Genomic DNA, 21,170 nt, shown 5'->3' with positions numbered 1-21,170 from the left:
AAATTTCCAAGTTCACAAAAAGAGGAATGAGATAGCAGGGGTGCTTTCAGTGAGAGCACAATCTAAGGGAATCTGAGTGTCCATTTACACCAAACATTACCAAAAAGATGCATGAGTCACATGACGCCTCCACAGATGAAAACTGGCATGACAGTGGTAGAATGCAGTTGATTATTAAACTCACAAATTAATATTTTAATAATAATCAGGAGAGTAGACCTCCTCCAAAATGAGGTGTAGGCATAATGCAATGACACTTTCCAGGGGTGTGGAGGGACATCAAGTACTGTTCATATAGTCATCACTTCCCACAGAGAAATGTATGCCATATTCAAATTGTATTCTGGAAGAAGATAGAGATTCAAGCACATTCCTTGAAACAAAATTTTTATCTGTGGCACAAGCAGTTGTTTCACGGTAAGATTTTAAGAAACGACAGAAAATATTCTGCTCACCATTTTGCATGAGTTCTTTGGCGTGTAAAGTACGTTCTCTACCTAACATATGGTCAAATGGATAGATCAAATGCATTAATGTTAATATCTAGTAAATTAGCTTTTGATTTAGATTAAGTGGGACATTAACTGTTGATTTTGATTTAATGTGTGCAGTTGCATACTTGAAAAACTAAGTATATACCAGGGTATTTCCCCATAGCTATCTTTAAAATGTAAATATAGTAGTGACTTGATGATAAATTTTTATGCCCTTCCATTTGGTTCAGTTTGAATAAATATATCTGTTTTCGAGGCTTTTATTGGTAAAGGCATTATTCAAAACAAGTTGTGCAAAATAAAACCTTAAAATGTTAACTTCCATATTACCTTGATGCATGCATTTCTTGTGAAATGTATCTGAATCCAAGGACTTCCATGCCAAGTGATTAGACATACTTGGATGAGCTGTAAGGTGAATTCTATGGAAAATTGTTACAACACTGATTTTTCACAGACCACATGGCCTCTGTGTGTGTGTGCACATGATTACTTAAGCCCTTAAATTTAAATTTATTTCAGAAAGAAGAGTATAATGTCATGGTGTAACAAGGTTGTATATAAATACATCAAAGATAAGTAAAAAATGTGTTTTTTTACCCTAATTCAATTTTGTAAACTACATAGAATCCTTATAAGTTTAAAAACACAACACAACTTATCTAGATCTGCTGTCTTTGTTGCTGTAAGTATTTTAACATTTTGCATTGTCTCATTGAAGACTTCAGGATCTTGGTTAAGAAGAATTATATATGGAAGAATTGGTGTTAGCTGGGAAGCTATTGAAAGAACAGATAGATATTGATTTATCAAAAACAACAAGGACAACCAAAATTAAATGAATAAATAAATCCTGCATTTCTGGATCTATTGTGCCCTAAGGAGAGGATTATTTACAAGCATGATGCAAAAGTGTCTCCAGAAAATTTATCCACAATGAAATAGTTTTATGTTAAGAAGTTTGAGATTCAAATAATTGAGAATGTCTGTAAACATACTGTGTATCCTATGAGATTACGTCAACTATCTCCATAAAAAAGAATATCTTTAAGGGGTCATGACTTTTCTGGAGAAATCCGTGCTCAGTTTTTAAGTAACATATATGTTGTCCAGTTCCTTAAAAAAATCTAGAAGAAATAATGACTCTTGATGCTTAAGCTTTGGAATTGGATATTTTCTTGGCCACCCCATAGTTGTTACTTGATCTAGGTCAGCTTACTCCTAAAACAACCACAAAAAACATCAAGTCTATTTTTCCATTAAATATTATACATGTAAGTGCTCTTCATAGGTTGATATACAGTTTCCAACGTTTTTTGAACCTTACTGAGATAAACTTAAAGCCATTACTTTTCAGAGTTGTATTGAAATGACTTGTAACATCTAAGTTAGAATGACTGAACAACAGGCTATTCGATCTGGAAGGGAAAGCGAAGATGAACTAGGTCATCCTCCTTATTTGACAGATGAGGCCATGGGGTTACTATTATGTATAGATAAGTTAGAAGCTTTCACAAAGATTACTTTCAATATAAAGATTTTGTAATTTTTTTCCAACAATAAGATCTTCTTTGCTACCACACAATTAATTCCTTCATAGGCAACAATGCATGTGCAATCAATGCAGGCATTTATCACAATGATTGTGGCCCAAAGTACTGGAAACCAGCCCTCTATTTAACCAAGACTGTGTCTGACCATCTCAGCACATACCTTCCCTGGGTTATATGACATGAGCACTGGGCTTGCTTCCACTCGGCCCCTACACCAACTCTTCACTGGAATTGGGCTAGCACCAGACTTCAAAGGATGAAATTGTGGTAAAATTTGTAAAAATAGACACGAGACCATTAAACACCATAGAGAAAGCAATCATACACAACTGTGGTTTTATCTTTCTAAGACAACTTCTAGCAGAGATTTTATTCCAAGTTTTTGTGAATGTTCTAACCCATGGAGATTTCGACTTGCCTGCTAAAGAAAAGAAACTAGAAATGTCTGTAAGATTCAGATGTTGCCAAGGTGGCTGGCCTGTAAATGCTTTGATTTCAATGGCATTCCATGGGGCAATCACTTTCATATTTATCAAATTAAGCAAAAATAAAGATACTAAAATAATCCAATGCTCAAACCTAATATACACATATATGTATGTGTGTGTGTGTGTGTAGTTATATAGCCATGGTAGAAAACAGGTTATTATAAAGAGCAACATGGATCTTAAGGAATGAATTTCTCCCTTTTACCCTCACTATTTCTTTAAAAGGGAAAGAAAGAATGAACGACGAAGAGATAAAGCTTATTTAAAGGCCTCATTTCCCAGCGAATATTGGGATGCATCTAAAACTGAGAATAGCTGAGAAACCTTGTGCTGTTCTTTCCTGGATGCAAAACGAATTTCTGAAGACAAGATCACAAACACAATGTAGACATGCTATCATTGAATATACAATTGAATAGTAATTTTAAAAAGTATTCTTTGTATAAAAAGTGTTTCCTAGATACCAAAAGAACAAACAAAATCCCACCCCTCCTGCTGTGTCCTTGGAATAATAGACACTCCCGTGGCAGGTGTTTCACAGCACTTGCCTGAGGGCATTGTTTTCTGGTCTACAGGGTTTGGATCTGCTCCCACTTGGGGAATCATGGTTTCTTCTAGAACCACACTGAAGGGAGGCGTGAACAATCTTACGCGGTGACCACGTACCATGGAGACCTGGTGACTGGTGGCCTCAGCCATGCTCACCAGAGGCCCCACTGGACAGCCCCGCAGCTGCCATCCAATTAGGAAGCCACTGGACATCTTCTTGGAGTCAGCTTGGCCCTTCTGTTCTCTTTTCATAAGTCTTAAATGGTAGTACCACCAAAACAGATTAATTTATGTCTTTGCTATTGCAATTTAGAAATAAGGTAAGTCATTGGAGACCTGGTTATTTACAAGTATTAAGTCTTTAACTCATAGAAGAGAAGATATTGGCCCAGCATGTAAAACAGAGAGTACTTAATGCACAGAGGAAAACTAGGAAGAAGGTTTCAGTATTAATTCTCCAATATCATTCCTACTACTTCTAATTAGCACCAAAACTGTCATCTATTTTGAATAACAGCATTTCACAACAGTTGCTCACAAATTAGGATAACACATTCTTTATAAAAATGACATATCAGAAAATGACTCAAAGTAAAAAATAATGGGTGACATTCATTCTCCAGTAAATAATGAATATGCAACTTACTTAATTACAAATCCCCAAATATCAATTCACATATAACAGGAAATAATTGGAGCAAAATCAAAGGTATCTTTTAGAAATGAGCACTTATTCGTAGGCACGTGAGCTTCAAGGACAGATACTGATGGCTCCTGGTGTGGCCATGTCAGGTCTACTTTGAAAGTCTCAGTGCTAACAGCACTTGTAAGCTGGTGCCCAAAAACACACATTTTAGCTTAGACACTTTTCACCGCAGAGCTTCATACTCCAAAAGGAGACAAAGGACCACTGAATGTAATCCTTGATATCTGTTCTTTATGGAGGGTTTGCCTTGGCCATCCTTTAAGGAAGCAAATATGTATCTAAACTTTACATTGGATCACCGGGAGATATGCTAATTCTCAGGCTCTTTAGAATCAAGGGGTGCGGGTAACATATGAGCGCATAATAGATAGTTCTATTTCATTTTTTAAAACAAGGGGATGGATCAAAACTTACTTGTGATTGGCATCTTTTTAATCTTTCCAAAGTAAATAATATTTTAAAATAATTGCAGTGGGTCAAAGAGTAAATAATTTGTCCTCATTAGGTGAATTCTTCATGGATTCTTTAGATAAGCAACAGGTACCATTTTGGCAAAATCAAATCCAAGACCAAAATGACTTCAAACCAGTTAATGTTTGCTAATTATGGTAAATTTCAATGCAATGATATATTGGATACTCAAGTTTTGGCTTTTTATATCCCTGTTAGTTAAGATCATTGGTCTAATTTTTCCCAAAAACGTAACATTTTAAATGAGAACATAGGTGATGCTAAAAATTCATAGTAATAATTTAAAATTCTAACAATATAATCTCTATATTTTAAATAGCAGAGTGATAATGGAATGATGAATAAACATCACACAAACTTTAGTTAAATATAAAATGCAGTTCTTCCGAAGTGCTTTCAACGTTTGAGACTTTAGATTTCCACTGAACATGTTAATCAAGAACAGAATGCTCTTTCTTTAACTTGGATGGCACTATGTCCATTATTAAAGAATGTCCTCAAAGAGCAATTTGCAATGTATTTTCAACAGAAATAACAGCCTCAAATAAGAATCACATATAGTCAATGTTTGATTTAGAAATAGTTACAACCCAATGCCTTTTCTATGGAATGTGAATCTTTCAAAAGGAAATTTTAACCAAGGTTTTCCCAAACTGCAGTAAAAGAAATCCTTTATATACTTTCAATACTGTGCCTTTTTATTTAAAACAGTGTAAACATAACAACTCAACACCACCAATAATTGGAAAAAGACTGGTTATGTGAACACTAATTTCTTTGAATGCCCCATGAAAGTAAGGATAAATAAAACAGACAAATCTTCAGGAGAGGTTTCAGGTCACCTTAGCAGTGGTAAAAATATTGCTTTATTCCAAATGAACATACAACACAATTTTCTGTTCTTTTAGGGACTTTCTGTGAACTGAATGAGTCTGGGCTTTGTGATTTCAACCATTTATTCTTTCCGTACTAACCACAGATGCCGAGACCTGGGTCCATATGTAGCAGACTTACTACGAAAGAAATAGTAATGAGGCTGATGAGAAAACAATTTGTTACCTGCCAATTTGATAATTGACTTGTATAAATAATTTGTCTGCATGATTCAAAATAAACACATATAATTAATTTACCTTGTGATACTGATATCATTAATAAGCCAATAGTTTTTCCTCTCAAAAGTATTCACACCAGGAAATGGTCTAGACATTGTCAAGAGTTTTATAGGAACCCACCATGCACATGATCTTGGTTTTAAGAACTTAGTAACTGAACTTCATACTTAATGGAAAACTTTAGAGTAAACAGATCAAAGAGGGAACTTTTTTTTGAATATTAGATTCCCTGATGTCTCAGGACAAATTTTAGCAAGCTGAATACACTCACACATGCACACACATACATCCTAGGCGCACAGTGGTGCCCAAGGGAGCAAGCCCACATAGATACACACTCACCTACACACACACAGAGGCACACACACTGAGAAATGCTCCTTCAGAGCCCCTAGACCATCTCAAAGAAGAACATTTCTATTCACATGACTTGAGTGACATGACGTCATGATGTGTCTTTCTCTCTCTCTATAATAATTTTATCCCTCCTTCTGAGATTCTGAGCCTTCGAATTTCAGAGGAAGAAGGTACATAAGAGTATCTAAGCTTGCCCGGCTAACTCCCCCTATCTCCTGTCCTCCTTCCCAATCCAAAGTCTTTGAGTCCTTCTTTAAAAATCAAATAGAAAACACTACATTTGTTGACATGACGTAACCTGTGATGAGGCTGTCAGGTGAGTAGAAATTTAGGAGTCGGGATGGGCAAGCCAATTGGCAAGGGCCACCTGCTCACTGACACTCCCACCCTAAGGATATAGCTTGTTTGAAACCGTGTGGTCCCCAGAGCATTTTTATGAGGTCACTGGGGCTCTGGGACTACATGACTAAATTGCCCAGGTCTTCTAAGAGCCAAAGAGGACACTGCTGGGACTAAATGAAATTGTTTCAGAATTCCAGCCCAAAGCTTTAGTTATAAGCTTTATCCCTCCTGAATCGTTTCTTTCCCTTTAAAAAAATATTTTGTTAAAAAACACTATGATATGAGGGCGATAGACTATTTGGTTTCTTCTAAGTAGATGCTCTTAAATTAATGCATATAAATAATTTGTATTTAATTTCCTCTCTTTCCTGTTGAGCAAAGCATAGAATGCACAGATTCCTAATCTCAAGTCACTTGTTCAATGCAGAGTCTCTTTGTATTTCATTTCTTAAGACAAATTGTGCCTCTCGTTCTGATTTGGCCGTGGGACTCAGGGGGAGAAAGGCTGTGTTTTCGCTTGCGCTGTCCTCGGTTTCTGCGCTGGCCAGTTCATACTCTTCTGACCGCCTGGCATCTGTCAGAATTCGGATCTGCTCCTGGACAGTTTCTAGCAATATTTTCACTTCTTGCTGTTCTGCTATAAGACAATCGCTGACGGGAGTACTCACATTGACAAGGTCAGCAGAGTAGGAGTTTTTGCACCATTTGATGCTTTTGACTTCAGAAATCCCTGGCATTTGCATGCAGGTTTCCTCTAGACCCACTGAAGGTATGATGGGCACAGAACTGGCCCTTGTGGATGAATATCCCACCAGGTCCTTTTCATCCAAGCTAGTAAAATAGGGGTTTGTCTCTCTTGAAGGCAGTTGCATATTTATTGATGCATTTTGTTGGGTTTTCAAACCACTGGATGGATACCTGAAAAAGAAAAGAGTTGCATATTGCACTTTCTGTTCTGCTTCATTAGAGCAATAGTCAATCAACAAAGCACTTTCCACATGCACCATCTCACTGAATTCTCACAGCAACCCCATGAGACGGATAATATGCTCCCAGATAAACAGAGAAGGAAACTGAAGCTCAGGTAGGTGAGGTGACTTGCCCAAGGTCACACAGAAAATAAGTGACAGACTGAGACTCAAACCCAGATCTTCTTACTTTAAGTCCAGGGATCTTTCAACACACCACAGCTGTATAGGCAGGTGGGACATAGTCTTCCTGACCTCTATCCTAGAATACAAAGTAAATGGGGATTGAGCAGGTAAATGTGGCCTTTCCGTAGTGACAAACAGGAAACCCATAATGGCATTTCTCCACTCCATCAACTCGACCACCCTCTCAGCACTGTTTTGGTCCAGAAGGTTTGCTGTGGCTACCCTCTTTGAAGGCAATCAGGAAGCCTGGTTTTAAGACTCAGTGTACGACAGTGTTGACTTTTTCTGCCTTACACTGATTTAGGAGATCCAATTCAGTCTCCACCAAGACTCTTCGTGGCAGGAACTGCCTCACTGCCAGATTGCTGAGCCCGAGAATGGAAATAGGAGGCCCCCAATTCTTCTGCCTGTCCTTGGTTGAAGATGAAGTAGGGTCTACAAGGCCTATGCCAACCAGGGAGCTTTGCTCACATAACAGTGGAGCCAAGTGTGAGAATCCATTTCTCCTTGGCAATGGCTTGTCGAGAATGCCACTGTGCCAGTCCAAGGAATGAGTGTCAGATTCTGATTTGTCCCTTTCTTCTATATTCAGGGTTAGTGAATTTTCTTATGCAGAACTTTCCAGTTCCAGAAAATGATACCAGTTCATCACAGATTCATAAAATCTGGTTTTGGACATAAACAATAGCTGGTTTTTTTTTTGTTTTGTTTTTTAAATTCTATTGCTCAGTAGTTGCTTGGCCTAAATCTGTAAGTATATTAGGGTATTAAAATATAAACATAATTTAAACATATGAACTCTCCCTATAACAAATCTCATTTCTTTTATAAAATTTTAAATTTAAATTTAAATTCAAAAGCATGCCTATACAAGTAAAGAATAATCATAATGAATTGCAAAGCATACTAACTAGAAACTCTTAATGGAAGGAAACAATGGGAGCAATTTACAGTTCTGTCTTTCCCACCAGACAGCAAGCAAAGATAGGAGACAGATTTTGGTGTCTTTGTTGTCCTATCCCTCTTACTATGACTGGCACAAAGTTGACAGCTGATAAACCCTGATGGAACAAATGCACAAATACATGAATTTAAGGTAAATAGTCCCTTTATACCCCAATTAACATCTATTTTCAAACATATTAACAACAGCTAACATTTGCATAGTGCTTTTGAAATTCATTTTTATCTCCAATTATTTCACCAGATTTTCATAAGGACCTTCTGATTTATTTATTACTACATGCAATGGATGATTAAACTAAACTAATGGGCACTCAATGCCTGGCCCCAAATTATACTTGAGTAAATGGCAGAGGAAGGAGTTTAGCCCAACTTGTTTTATTCTAATTATTGCTATCAACAACAGAGAATGCTGATGAATGTTCATCTCAGGGAACACCAGACACCTTTTTCTGAATGTATGATCTTTGACTGTACAAAATGTATAACCACATGAAAGGAAATTTCTTGGGGAAGGTCTTACATCTTTCTGTTTATTTTCCTATGACTGAAAACCAGAGCCTAAAGGAGTTCAATAATAAGAAAGGGTCAAATTTCAAGCTTTTAATAATAAAGTTCAACAATAAGAAAGGGTCAAATTTCAAGTTTTGTCTACTGTCTCACAACAGTCCAGTTTGCATCATTAACAGGTTTGACAATACAAGATGGCTGCCTACCAGATTTACCAACGACACAGCTAAGAAATATAGCTAGTATAAAATCATGTTCCATAAGAGGGTATGTAAGTGAAAAGAATTAAATTGTTTAAGAAGTCATGGTGATAAACGTAAATTCTTATACCTGGATCTACATATGATTTGTAGAAATGTTGGATAAAGGTATGCGTATCTTAAATTATTTAGTAATCATAGCTTCAGCAAGTCACAAAAGTGATCTAGCTAAGAAGTAATACAAGGGAATCCAAGTCAAAACTGGAGCATTTTTCCAATATGCTTTAGTGCTGGATTAAAAGAACCATAGACTAAAACATGGCAAAGAGGAGAAAATTGGCTTGTTAAAAACTTCCAACAATATCCTTGTTGGTCTTTGTGCAATGGAAGTCTTAGATGAAAACAGGAATTTTGATTGATTATTTATTTTGTGTTAGTTTTCAAGCTAGATATTGAAAGCATGGCTAGAAATAATGTAGAAACGGGTTTTAAACAGAACAGTCTAAAATGTGACTTTGTTTGGATTCAAATATAATTTCAAGTCCCAATGCCATTATGACAGCCTCTCTGAGCTTTAGTTTTCTCATCGATTAAAACTATCAGACAGTAATAGTGACTTCAGGGATTTTCTGTGAAGATTAATTCAAATAATTCATCTGCATCCTTCAATCTTCCTAGAGTTCCTGCAAGAATCACAGCACTGGGTATATGAGCAGAACCTGAATACTGCTCTCCACAAGTTTAGGTGGGCGCTAAATCTCTAGATGTGATTCTGGATTAGAAGACAAGCAAAGTTCCATATCCCTTGGAGAATCAATGATTCACAGGTTTGATTCATGAGTTTGTTATTCATTGACCATAGAACAATAGTTTGGAGTTCCCTTCCTCTCATCCCTCATCAAAGAAATAAAAAGTACATTTATTCTGTAACTATCTGAGTCAAAGCATCTTTTTAAAGATGAAATATTCCAACAATTAAGAACTTGGCTTGATTCCTAATAATTCTGGTGTCAGGCTAAGGAATTTGCTCTCTAGAAGACTCCAGGACCAAGCCTGTGGAATGTATAGCATCAGGATGAACTTATGAAACAGAAGGACAGCACATCTCCCCTGAAATCCTACAATTAGAGGTTCTGTTTGCATTTCATCATCCATGATTGTGAATTCGGTCAGAAGGGTCAGTATTCTCTGTCAGCTCTTTCACTTATGGTCTGTGCCTCCTTGGTTTAGCCATTTAAGATCCATGATCCTCAGTAGGTTTGTTCATCCATAAAATGTATAGAAAGTAACTGAGGTGAAGTATATAAAGTTGCTGGCTAGATATGGCAGATCCTCACTATACCTTGGCTTTCTTACACATTGAGGGAATGAATCTAATGTGTGTGATTCCATTTCTTTCTCTCCATCATGATTACATTGGATTTACCTGGCATCACCCAGTTTAAAGCTCTATGAGCCACTGCTATGGTTTTCTCCAGACTAGGCTCTGATCTGGGAAAGGCTCACTGAGAACCTCCTCTCCACTTCCCTCCTTTACCTGCTACACAAAGATGGCTACTGATAAGGACAGAACCCACATACATGGGGAGCCTAACTAGCAGACAGCACCCACATGCTTGAAAAACAAGCAGCAGATGGCAGGTTGGCTCCTGAAAATTCATTCACTACCCCTCCAGGCTAGGGACAGATTTGAAGAGGGCCTTTAGCTGTGAAATTCTATTACTAATTCCATTTCCAGTCTGGAGAGACGGTCAGTCCCCTGGGAGTGGAAAATAGCTGTTTTCAAGAACTGAGAATGAGTTTTCTCTCTGCAATTCATTGTGCTGAGCACTCAGTGACTTAAACTTAGAGCCACCATTTATCAGCATTGGGTGCATATCACATGCAGGAAAATATATGTGGCTAGCCAGCTAGAGAGAATATTCCTAACCCAATGGTGATTGAACTAAAATGAAACCACCACCACACAGACAATAAGTGTGAGTCTCCCAGGAGGTAAAAGATAAAGCAATGCCTGAGCATAAAATAGGAAGCTCTGAGCTCCTGAAGACACATGTTTTTGTGGCTCAAGCCTGTGGCTGGACACAGGCTCAGAGCATCTTCACACCAACAGTGCATGAAATGAGAGCTGGTCTAGGAACCAGCACCAAACATGGACCGGTTTCTCTTTCACTACAAAGACCTGAGCTTGCTTTCCCCTCTCTCATTCTCACTCTAATAGTCAACCCAGACATTACATTTTCTTGCCAAATATTTTCATCTTCTTTTGCAAAGGGAAAATATGTATTCTTAAGTAGCAGGCATCATTAGTCATTTATAAAATATAGGTAATTATGAAACATTATTAGTTGCAATTATAGGCTACGTGCAAGCTCCTATCCAGAGATAAGGCAGAGAGGAATGTAAATTGCTTCTTGACTTGCATGATACATTTTGGAAAGCTCGGCTGCTATACTGAATTCACAACTGTCACCCCAGATCTGTACCAAAAACATTTTGTGGTCCATTTGGAACTGCTTCCAAATTATAACATCCAGTCACAAGCTCTTTATTTCCTATCTTCTAGTCTTCCTAAATAAATCTGTTGCTGAGCTTTGGCAGACCAAGCACAGCTCTATATATCCCATGCTCAGAAGAACAGAGAAAGTCCTCCACATGCTGTGGACATCAGGGAAAATCACCTAGGCCAAAGCCTCATAGAAATCAGGCCTGACTCATTCAGAGAGATAGGACCTGGCTACAACAACAACCTTGTCTGAGTGGGGGAACTGGTTCCTGAAAATTCCAGAATAAACCCTGATTGCATTGCTCTTGAAATGAATAATATACTACGACAAACCCTGTGACAACAAATATCAGTACCATGTCTCTATTTACTATGTGCCATGTACAAGTACTTTATACTTATTTTTTAAAATCTCCCCCCAAATCCTTAGAGAAGTTGGTATTCTTTTGCTCAATTTATAGATGAGAAAACTTAAGCTCAGATGATAAAACTTTTTCAAAATTACAAGAGAAGTTAGGGGCAGAAATGGGATTTTAACCCAAGCCCTTTTAATAAGCTGCCATGTTTGGTTAAGCAGTTTATGCCAAGTAGGTGAATGATGGCTAAAATTCCTCCTCCACTCTATTCCCCATGACATAAGACCTGTGAAGATCTGTGACAACCAGAGGAACTGAAAGGACAAAAGGCAGCCATGGTGGCTCTACAGCCCACCCATCCACACTTGGACTATAAATTAACTTAGAGATCTGAGTTCAGCAAATTGGGCCCTGACATTATGCTGACCACGGTGACTGGGACAGGTTCAAGAATGTTCAGTGGAAGCAATTACCATATGTACATTATAGATTATTGTTTGGTTTATTGTCCACTATACTTTCAAAGGATTATTTAAGTAATTTTTTCAAACCTGAAAATAAAGGAACATGAATATTTTAGTTCTCCTAATAAACCTCTGTTTTTGTTTTTTATCAAAGATAAATTCCCAGTTTTTGAGGAACTTTATGAAAACATAATTGCCTCAATATCTACATACTTACTTTCTTTCTAGTCATACACTTCTTTTCAATCTAAGGTTTCCTTCTTTCTGCGTTATGCCTACTCTTAAGTTAGCTCATCTTTTGTGGAATGAGGAAAATAGTAAGCATAAGTAGCCAATGAGCAAAGGAATTAGTGAATAAACTCTAAGGAATACCATAACTCAATTTAAAGCTATAGTATTGGACACCCTCTCTAAATTCCATTGCCTGTAAGACCTACCCATGGCAAGGTATCGTATCCTGGTCTGGGATCCTTGATTCTTCGAGTTGTTGATATGCTGGTCCCACAATTCCACCCAGCCGACTTCGGGGTGAGGGCGGTGTCCGTCTGAAGGCATTCCTGTGGAGCACCCCACTCCTTTGCCCTGGGCTGCAGCAGGAGAGAGCCCTGCTAGGGTTGAGAAAATCAACGAGAGAGATCATGGTAATATCTCACAAGTAGCCCCTCAGACTTCTCACTCCAGCTCCTCAATTCTAGAGCAGTGGCCATCCATGAGCAGACTGCATGTGGAAGGAGGTGTCAGGAGCTGTCGAACCCATTTCACCCTGTATTTCTGCCTTTCTGGTTTAGAATTCAACTCACTGAAACAATTGCAGCTTGGCAGTTGTAGATAAGAGGAATTTCCAAACTCCCAATTCCCATCCACCTTAAAGCTTGGTTATCCTAGTCATGGTAGCAGTCATCCTAATAGAAATAAAAATGGACTCCCTATTAGATACTGACAATAACCAAACTCAGGAAGTCCTGAAGGGGTTTATGGGGAAATTTTTCACTTGGTTTGGTGCTAGGATAAACAAACTTTATTTTAACTGGCATTTTGTTTGGTTTTGGTTTGTTTTTTTTTAGCTTATGTGTTAAATTCTCAGTTCACTACTAAACATTTTCATCAAGTTTGAAAAACTGAATTGTTTTTCTTTGGATTTTCCTTTCAAGAAACATCTGATTATATATTTCATGACTAATACAGTCAAATACCCAAATAACTATATTTTATAGAGGTCATCAAAGGGCAAAAGGTACAACGCGATATAACTTAGGTTCTAAGCAAACAAAAGGACTATACTCTAAAAAATCAATTGCCAATTTGACTCATAACCTACTCCACATCCGTATCCAACCCTGCCTCATTGAATTTACTACCCATTGACAGGCAGGGAGCTCTTTGATCCTGTATAGACATGCCATGTCATACCAGTTTATATGGTCAAACTCATTCTGCAGTGTTCAGATAAAATGTGAACTAAAACTTCTGGGTTACATCACAGTCTCCTCTGAATATATCACCAAACCTTTGTAGAGAAAGATAAAGAACATTTCCAAATTTCAATTAATCTGTCAAGTTCTAAAGGTGCCTGTCTTCCAAAAGAGTATTCCGATATCACCACAGTATTTGAAGTTTTGACATGTTTTTTCCCATCAATATTGCTGCTATTTCTACTTACGAATACAAAACAAGATTTCTCAACTATTATTTAAGATTAGAGTTTGAGTACCTGACACTTGAGTGCCAACAGCCACTTTCCTGGTTTTGGCAAGGTGACTACGCAGACCTTTATATAACTCAAACCAGTGCTAACTTTATGAATTTGTGCAAGTGACAGATTGCATCTGGCAACATTTTTATGCCTTTGTTCTTTATCATGGTATTTCTTATATGCTGTATCTCAAAATGTTGAAGAAAAAGGGCCTCCAGTGAACTCACTGTGACAGTGAGTTTAAGGAGCTCCCTAGTAGCTGATTTGTTTCCCTTCCCTGCCTCTATCTACATCAGCTAATGGCTCTACATAGAAGTGTAAGGAGTGTGGGTTCTAGAGCTAGCTGCCCTGGGTTTGAATCCCAGCTTTATAATGTTACTCACAGCATGATGATGGGGGAGATACTTGGACCAATCAAGTCCTGGAGGGAAATAGATGGCACTCTCAAATTGGGTCATTTGGGGAGAGTTTACTATTTCAAAGGTTTGAGGAAAAAATAAAGAATCCTACTGTACCCCAGGGCTTGTAACAATGGGAAGCTGTCATTATCCCTGAAGGACAAGGAGAACGAGCAGTGACCAGAATGCAGAGTGAAAGTGGCTACAAGGAGAGGACCACCTGCAGGTGCTGTGACCCCAGGAGGAGGCTCAAAGCCAGCGCGCAGCCGAGCAGGGAAGGAGGGGGCAGCCGAGCCTTCAGTCCCCTCCCGCCTCCCGTCTCCTGCTGGTCCCTCACATTGTCTGACTAAAAACAGGGGGCATGGGAGACTGCTGACCTCCCAGTGCACAGAGCAAGCAGGGGAAGGCTAGACCTGGAGGGCCAAAGGAAGATACCAGCATCATGCTTCAGCATTGTCATAGAGTTGCTATGGGGGTAAAAGAGGTAAAGTGTGCAATGTGTCTAGCATGGAGCCTGGCACATAGTAGGTGCTCAAGATGATGAGAGTCAGGGGTACCTCTGTCATGCCTGGCAACTAAAAGGATACTAATCAAGGAAAACCCTGGATTTATCTCACTTTAAAAGATGTACGTATGTGCTTGCTGTAAGTGTTCATTGCTAAAATAGAATGCAATAATTATAACACGGTCTAACAGAGTTCTTCTTTAAAATGGAAGGGTATTTCTTTGTTTATTGGGTTGTTACTTTTTTTTTTCAGACTGAATGTTAGAAACAATGGTTTTGAATTAATAGCTTTGTTTCAAAATGAGTTATCCAAATGATCCATATTTGCAGTGCATATAAAGAAATTCATGCTTCCAAAACCATCAAAACAACAAAGCCTACCAGTGTAAACTAGTCACCCATCTTCAAAACTGTCCTACACCTACCAATTAGTCAACTATTCAGGCTTCCTAACCCAGTGGCATTCAGTTTGCAGGATATATAAATCAGTGACCAGGTTATCAATCATGAAAGTGTTTAAGTCTACTGCATGTTTTACAAAACAGAAGCAATACCATATTAAACTATAATTTACAAATTTCTAAGATCAAACTGTGCCTATTTATCAGGACACAAGGCATGCTCACAAATATTCCAATGTCACTGAAGCAAGCGAAAAAGAAGGCCTCTTAAAGTCCTTCTTATATAATTTGGGAGAAACCAAAGTCAAAGTCAAGTTTAGGAGGGGGTATATACAAACTGTCAAAGAGGTTTGAGGGTGGGGGTGAGAGGATTATGGTACAAGTATTTTAGAAGTTGTATTCTTTTAAAATCTCAACTTCAAATTTTTTATGGCAAAGCAATTTACAAAAGGAATATTATCCTGAATTATTTTACTTAACTGGGTAGAATACTTCTTTAATATGTGTTATACTCAGCAGGGGTAAATGCTGCTTTGAAGAAAATATCCATTGTTGAAAAGGCTGATAAATTTGGACCTATTTCCCTAATTTCAACAACTCCTATTAGGTCCAGTGAAATAAAATATTCTTTTTACAGGGAAATATTCTGTAAATGCCACAACTAATATAAAATAGAATGTCTAGTTAATAGTTAAAACAACTAGTCAAGAGTCAATCCTAATTCAATCCTGATTTGAAGATATTTAAACTACTTTTTGTTTAAATTCTGTGTAAATTTTATATCAGTCTCTACTCATGTAAAATGTGATTTAAAATCACCATCAAATACTGAGGGTTGGTGTGGAGAGTGACTGAAAACCCTAAAGTAAATGGGGCCCAAAACAAACTGTTTTCATGTGATTCATTGAGAGGAAAGGGAGAAGATGGTTTCCTCATATAATGCGTCTTTCCTCTATCGTGGTATGCAAAGCATTGCCAGGGTATGTGGAAAAAAAGGTCCAAAAATATTTCATCTTTCACTGCTAAGAAAAACTTTTTGTTTCATCTTTGCTTTCTTAAATTTTGATGTTTCCATAATCATTTAAGTTTTAAAATACTGTACTTCTTGGTAAGAAAAGGATCCTTAAATCTTTGGAAAACTTCCACAAAGATTGTGGATATCCACAGGGGTACACGTAGCCATAGTCCATGTTTGAGCATTAGACCAAAACTCTGCCATCTGGTCTAGAATAAACGCCTTCAGTTTTTGGAGTTTCAGACCTCTCCTCTATTTAACACCAGGTGCCGAAGACTCTGTTGCACTTCGGAATGCCAAGGGATTTACCAGATCACTTGATCGTTGGCTTTCTCCTTCAAAGAGCCAGTTCAGGTGGTTATCCTGTAAGAGTGCTGCCCCATTGACCTAAAAGTCTTTATAGACCCAACGAGAAGATTTGCAGTGCTTCTTCCCCCTGAACATTTTCTTTGTGTGAGAACCACGTTGGAAGCCCTGGGGCACAGCAAACTACATCTCCCCTGGGTAAGCTGTCATTCCCTGGCATGCATTTCCCATTATACACAGCATAAACTCACACACTCCCATCTTGATTAGCTACCTGTACCTGTGGTGTTTGACAGGCTGGCTTCCTCTGTCAGAAGAAGGGAGTTCTGGGAATGGCTGGGGTCCAGCAAAACTTGACTCCATCATTTTCTCCAGTGCCGTCACAGGGTGCCTTTCCGCTTTTGAGTACTGTGGGAAACCACAAGCAGAGAGTTGAGTGGAGCTGAGTGATCAGAGGAGGCTCTTTTCTATGACTTTTTTTTTTTTTTAAGTTTCTCTTTGATTTCATTTTAAAAATTGAGTTCTTATATCTTACTTGACTTTTCTAATTAATGACAAAGCTGATCTGGTTCTAGCACTTATTTCCATAACAGATAGCATCCCCTGCCACTATTTTATTTAAAAACTAACCCCACACCACATGTCTTTTATCTACAGGTAGAATTCTCATAGCCAGCGGGGCAACTTATACATTAAAGGCTTTCCAAAGAAATAAGTCCAACTCCTCACTAACAATTATTTCTAGTTATTTTTAAAAAATTAATTTTGGTATCTTAACTCAACCTGTCCCGGGCACCAGATAAGAAGACCCTTGGCCATACCAGCCCATCTGCTTCATGCATATTGAGTATGCCTGCTCCAAACTTATTGTGCGTAAGATAAGGCCCATTCAAGAGCATTCTTCACCTCAGAATCCTAACTCTGCCTTTTCATTTCAATCCACACTCATGGCTCAGTATGCTTGACAGCCAAAAACCATTTATGGGTATGTTTTATTTGACATGCTGTTTAGTAGCTATGAGGCATATTAGTCCAGGGAAACAAGGAGAAGATGAGCCGCAACATGGACGACAGACAACATGGCTGACAATGTGACTTTGAGACCCCAGCAAGACCTTGAACTTGACTTTGAGGTCCCAGTTGGGACTCTTTCCAGGCCCCAGGGTAGGTCCCAGAAAACCCCAATCAAAAGGCCTCACCATTGGTCCCCACCACTGGTGGGATAATCAATAACAGCTGGGGCCCCTTTCCTTAGCATTAGCAAAGGGAGAGATATTTAATCGTTTAAAAGGTGATCTCTCAAGTCAAATCTCACGCTCTCTGCCTAGAGAAGCCTGTACCAAATCTTGGTGTGTCTTTCCATCTCAGCAAGCTCTGTTCTTTTCCTCCATTTCTCAATAAATTCTTCTTATTGGTCTAACTAAACGGGCATGTTCTTAAATTCTTTTATGCGACATAGCCAAGAAGCTAGAGGAATCCAACACTTCCCCAGCTTCAGCTAAGCTAATAATAGTAGGGGTTCATTAAGTGCTAATGGAATGAACCTCAGACCATTCCCAGAACTATGGAAGACTGATTCAGAATATCTGCCCACCATTCTCCATGGCGTCCTGCTTTCAGCTTGTTCCTAGGGAACCATGTCAATTAAGATAACTTGGCCAGCTTTTCACTCTTTATAATTCTTAACCTTTGGCTTCACCATTAACTACGATATTTCATAAGGCACAGAAGTCTAAATAATGTCTAAAGATATGACATTTTAAGAATAACTTTGCCCTAAGGGAAATACCACTTGGCATCTCAACCAGCTCGCAAGTTATCAAATTCAACACTCCCTAGGCTCTTGGCAAATGATCATGCAGTAAGAAATAGCAGGTTTCTCTTTTCAAAACTCCAGATGAAACCTAAAATGACAACCAAACCAGAGAGATCTTGAAATCTGGGTATTCAGTATCCCATACATCACCAGCTACAAATGCTAAGTGCTGTTCTGAACAAATGTAAAGAAGACAATATTGTTAGAGGCATAGACAGAAAAAAATAAAATCAAATTAATCAAACTTTTTGAAATGCTAATCTATCTGATGGGAGAATAGTGCTTCCCTTAGAGGATTGTTGAAAAAAAATAAACTTGACAACTACTCATTTGAACTACTTTAAAGAAAAGGTAGCTACAGTAAAGGAGAGACACATTGAGATGTTTTCCAGCTCTTACAAACATGTCTGAACTCCAGGAAATATAATTTGCATATGGAATGGTGACTCTATAGTCATTTCATAGTGGCTTTGTGAAGTGTCAGGTTTACCTGGGACCTAAGGGCAAATTATGAGGTAGGAGCTAAAAATAAATTTAAAACAGGAAGCAATAAACTGAATCTAAGAGGGAGAAGGGGAATACGTTCAACCGAAAACTCTTCCTGTAAAAGTAGATTTCAAAATTGACACTTTGAATCTAAAGTTCAAATAATTTAAACATAGCTGGTAAATTCAGATGAGAAGGAAGAATAGAAGTAGAAAGAGGCATGATCATTTTTATTTTTAAAATCCTGGCTATAGGTGTTGAGAAGGGGTTAATATAAGAATATGAATGCTAATTAAATTTAGACTTTGGTAGAAAAAATATATTTACATTTGTATTAAAAAATAGATACCACTAGAATATGAAACATACATAATATACAAACCACTAGAGAGGGAGAATGAATGACAAGTCATCATTAATTAAATTAAAAAAACAAGAAAGAATGGTAGGGTTGTAGTGAGAGAGGATATTTAATTGAAAGGATGAGCCTAAAACCATCAGTGATGAATTTACTAAATTTAACTATAAAAGATAGGCATTCACAGACGGATTTAAGAAAATACAGTCATATTGTACTGAAAAAGCTCCCTTAAAAAAGCAGATGAAAACATGAAATAGCATGGACAGAGACATATCCTGCAAATTCTGGCAAAACAGGCAATACCTGCCATGGTAAAAATGTCAAATAAAGCATAATTCAGCACAAAGAATGTTTCAAAAGAGGGGAGAAGGGCATTCATAATAATAAAGTGAACAATCTACCAAGTCATAAACAGTTGTAAATTCTAATTAATCTAACAAGATAACTTCAAAAATATAATGTAAAATTACTAGTACTATTTGAAGAAATTGACAAATCTACAATTATATTGAGAGCCTTTATTACAATGATGTGGAAGCATGGTGACCTTTCAAATCAGAAAAAAAGAATTAACATATAAAGGTGCTGAAGCAATTGCTAGCCATGAAGAAATCGATCAATAAATTCATTTCCTATACTAATTCATTAAAACAAAAATCAAGGTAATTAAAGTGTAAATATACAACAAAATGAGAAACATATTAGAAAAATATCTAAAGCTATAGCTTTAGATAAAAAAGACATTTTCAACAAGTCACAAAAATGCAATTGTGGATAAAAGGAAAGTAGAATTTTAGACTAATCTGTACCTTTAAAATTTGATAAAGAGACATATTCATGAACTACTGGTTAATTAAAATAGATTTGTAAAATGTTATAAAACTATGTGGGTAAATTTATTCATAACCTTAAGGGAGAAAGACACTTCTTACCCGGACACAATACTTAGAATCCATAAAGGAAAAATATGCGTTAAATTTGAATATCTACTAATTTAAATATTGTAAGTAACAAGAGTGATTATTAACAAATCAAAACACAAGTTTAAAAAACTGGGGCAATATTAATTATTAATATGTCAGAGAAAGGTTATTCTTAATATTTATAGGTTGCACAAAAGTTCACTAGAAAAAAAAATGAACAACAATTTCACAGAAAAATAAAGGCAGATATGCAATAAGCATATGGAAAGATAAATAACTTCATTCATTATTAAAGAACGAATGTAAGAATAGTGAAAAATTAAATGTCAAGAATATCTAGTACAGAAAAAGATCCACGAAAAGTAGAATCGTCAGTGCTAATTTGTTGGGGAAATTTGCATTTCAAAATTTTAAATATGCATACTTTTGATGCAGAATTTTACTTCTAGGAATTTCCAACCCTGCTATTACTTTAAAATTTCAAAATGATACAGTTACCAGGACATTTTAGCATACTTATTTCTTAGAATATTTGTACTGTTAATAACAAAACAAAACAAATACAAAGAAGAAACAATTGGAAACAAGATATATATCCATAAATGACTATTATATAATAAGGTACAAAAGAATAGAAAAAAGTAGAAAAGAATAAAAGTGATGCATAAAAAGTATGCATATGATTCCATTTGTGTAAATAAGGAAAATGCAGTATTATTTTGTATTTAAATTTATATGTGTATACATACGTATTTATATATATGTATAAGACACAGTTTTTGGATGTGCATATACACATGTTTTGGGGGATATACACTTGTATCAGTGTATGTGGGCACGTGTGCATTTCCCACGATACCCCTCAGGATCATGATTTTAAAAAAAACAAAATAAGATGAATTATTCACAGGGTGTGATGGTTAGGCTATTGTGTCGACTCGGGTAGGTAATTGTTCCCAGTTGTTTGGTCAAGCAAGCACTGGGCTAACTGTAATTACAAGGTCGTTTATGGATTATAGTCACCATTTGCTTTATTGC

The 21,170-nt window shown here is 37.2% G+C and overlaps 1 protein-coding gene across 7 annotated transcripts in view; it reads right to left on the bottom strand.

Annotated features, from left to right (window-relative positions):
• Positions 1–2,382: 2,382 nt before the first annotated feature.
• Positions 2,383–21,170, bottom strand: part of NRG3 (neuregulin 3) — a 1,103,107-nt gene continuing 1,084,319 nt past the window's right edge. For 2 of the 7 annotated variants that reach the window (XM_058299388.2, XM_058299389.2), the window contains exons 7-10: positions 16,827–16,954; positions 12,666–12,815; positions 7,234–7,305; positions 2,383–6,993 (exon numbers count right to left, since the gene is read on the bottom strand). In XM_058299388.2, the coding sequence (XP_058155371.1) occupies positions 6,486–6,993; positions 7,234–7,305; positions 12,666–12,815; positions 16,827–16,954 (858 nt within the window). In that variant the 3' untranslated portion in view covers positions 2,383–6,485. Of the gene's footprint in view, positions 6,994–7,233; positions 7,306–12,665; positions 12,837–16,826; positions 16,955–21,170 lie in introns of all 7 variants that reach the window. The other 5 variants (XM_058299391.2, XM_058299393.2, XM_058299390.1 and 2 more) reach the window with 3 other exon arrangements.

Source organism: Dasypus novemcinctus, chromosome 6 (assembly GCF_030445035.2).
Source record: "Dasypus novemcinctus isolate mDasNov1 chromosome 6, mDasNov1.1.hap2, whole genome shotgun sequence".
In the NCBI taxonomy this organism is placed as follows: domain Eukaryota; kingdom Metazoa; phylum Chordata; class Mammalia; order Cingulata; family Dasypodidae; genus Dasypus; species Dasypus novemcinctus.
Note: the sequence above shows the minus strand (reverse complement) of the source record. Positions and strands in the feature narration are given on the sequence as shown.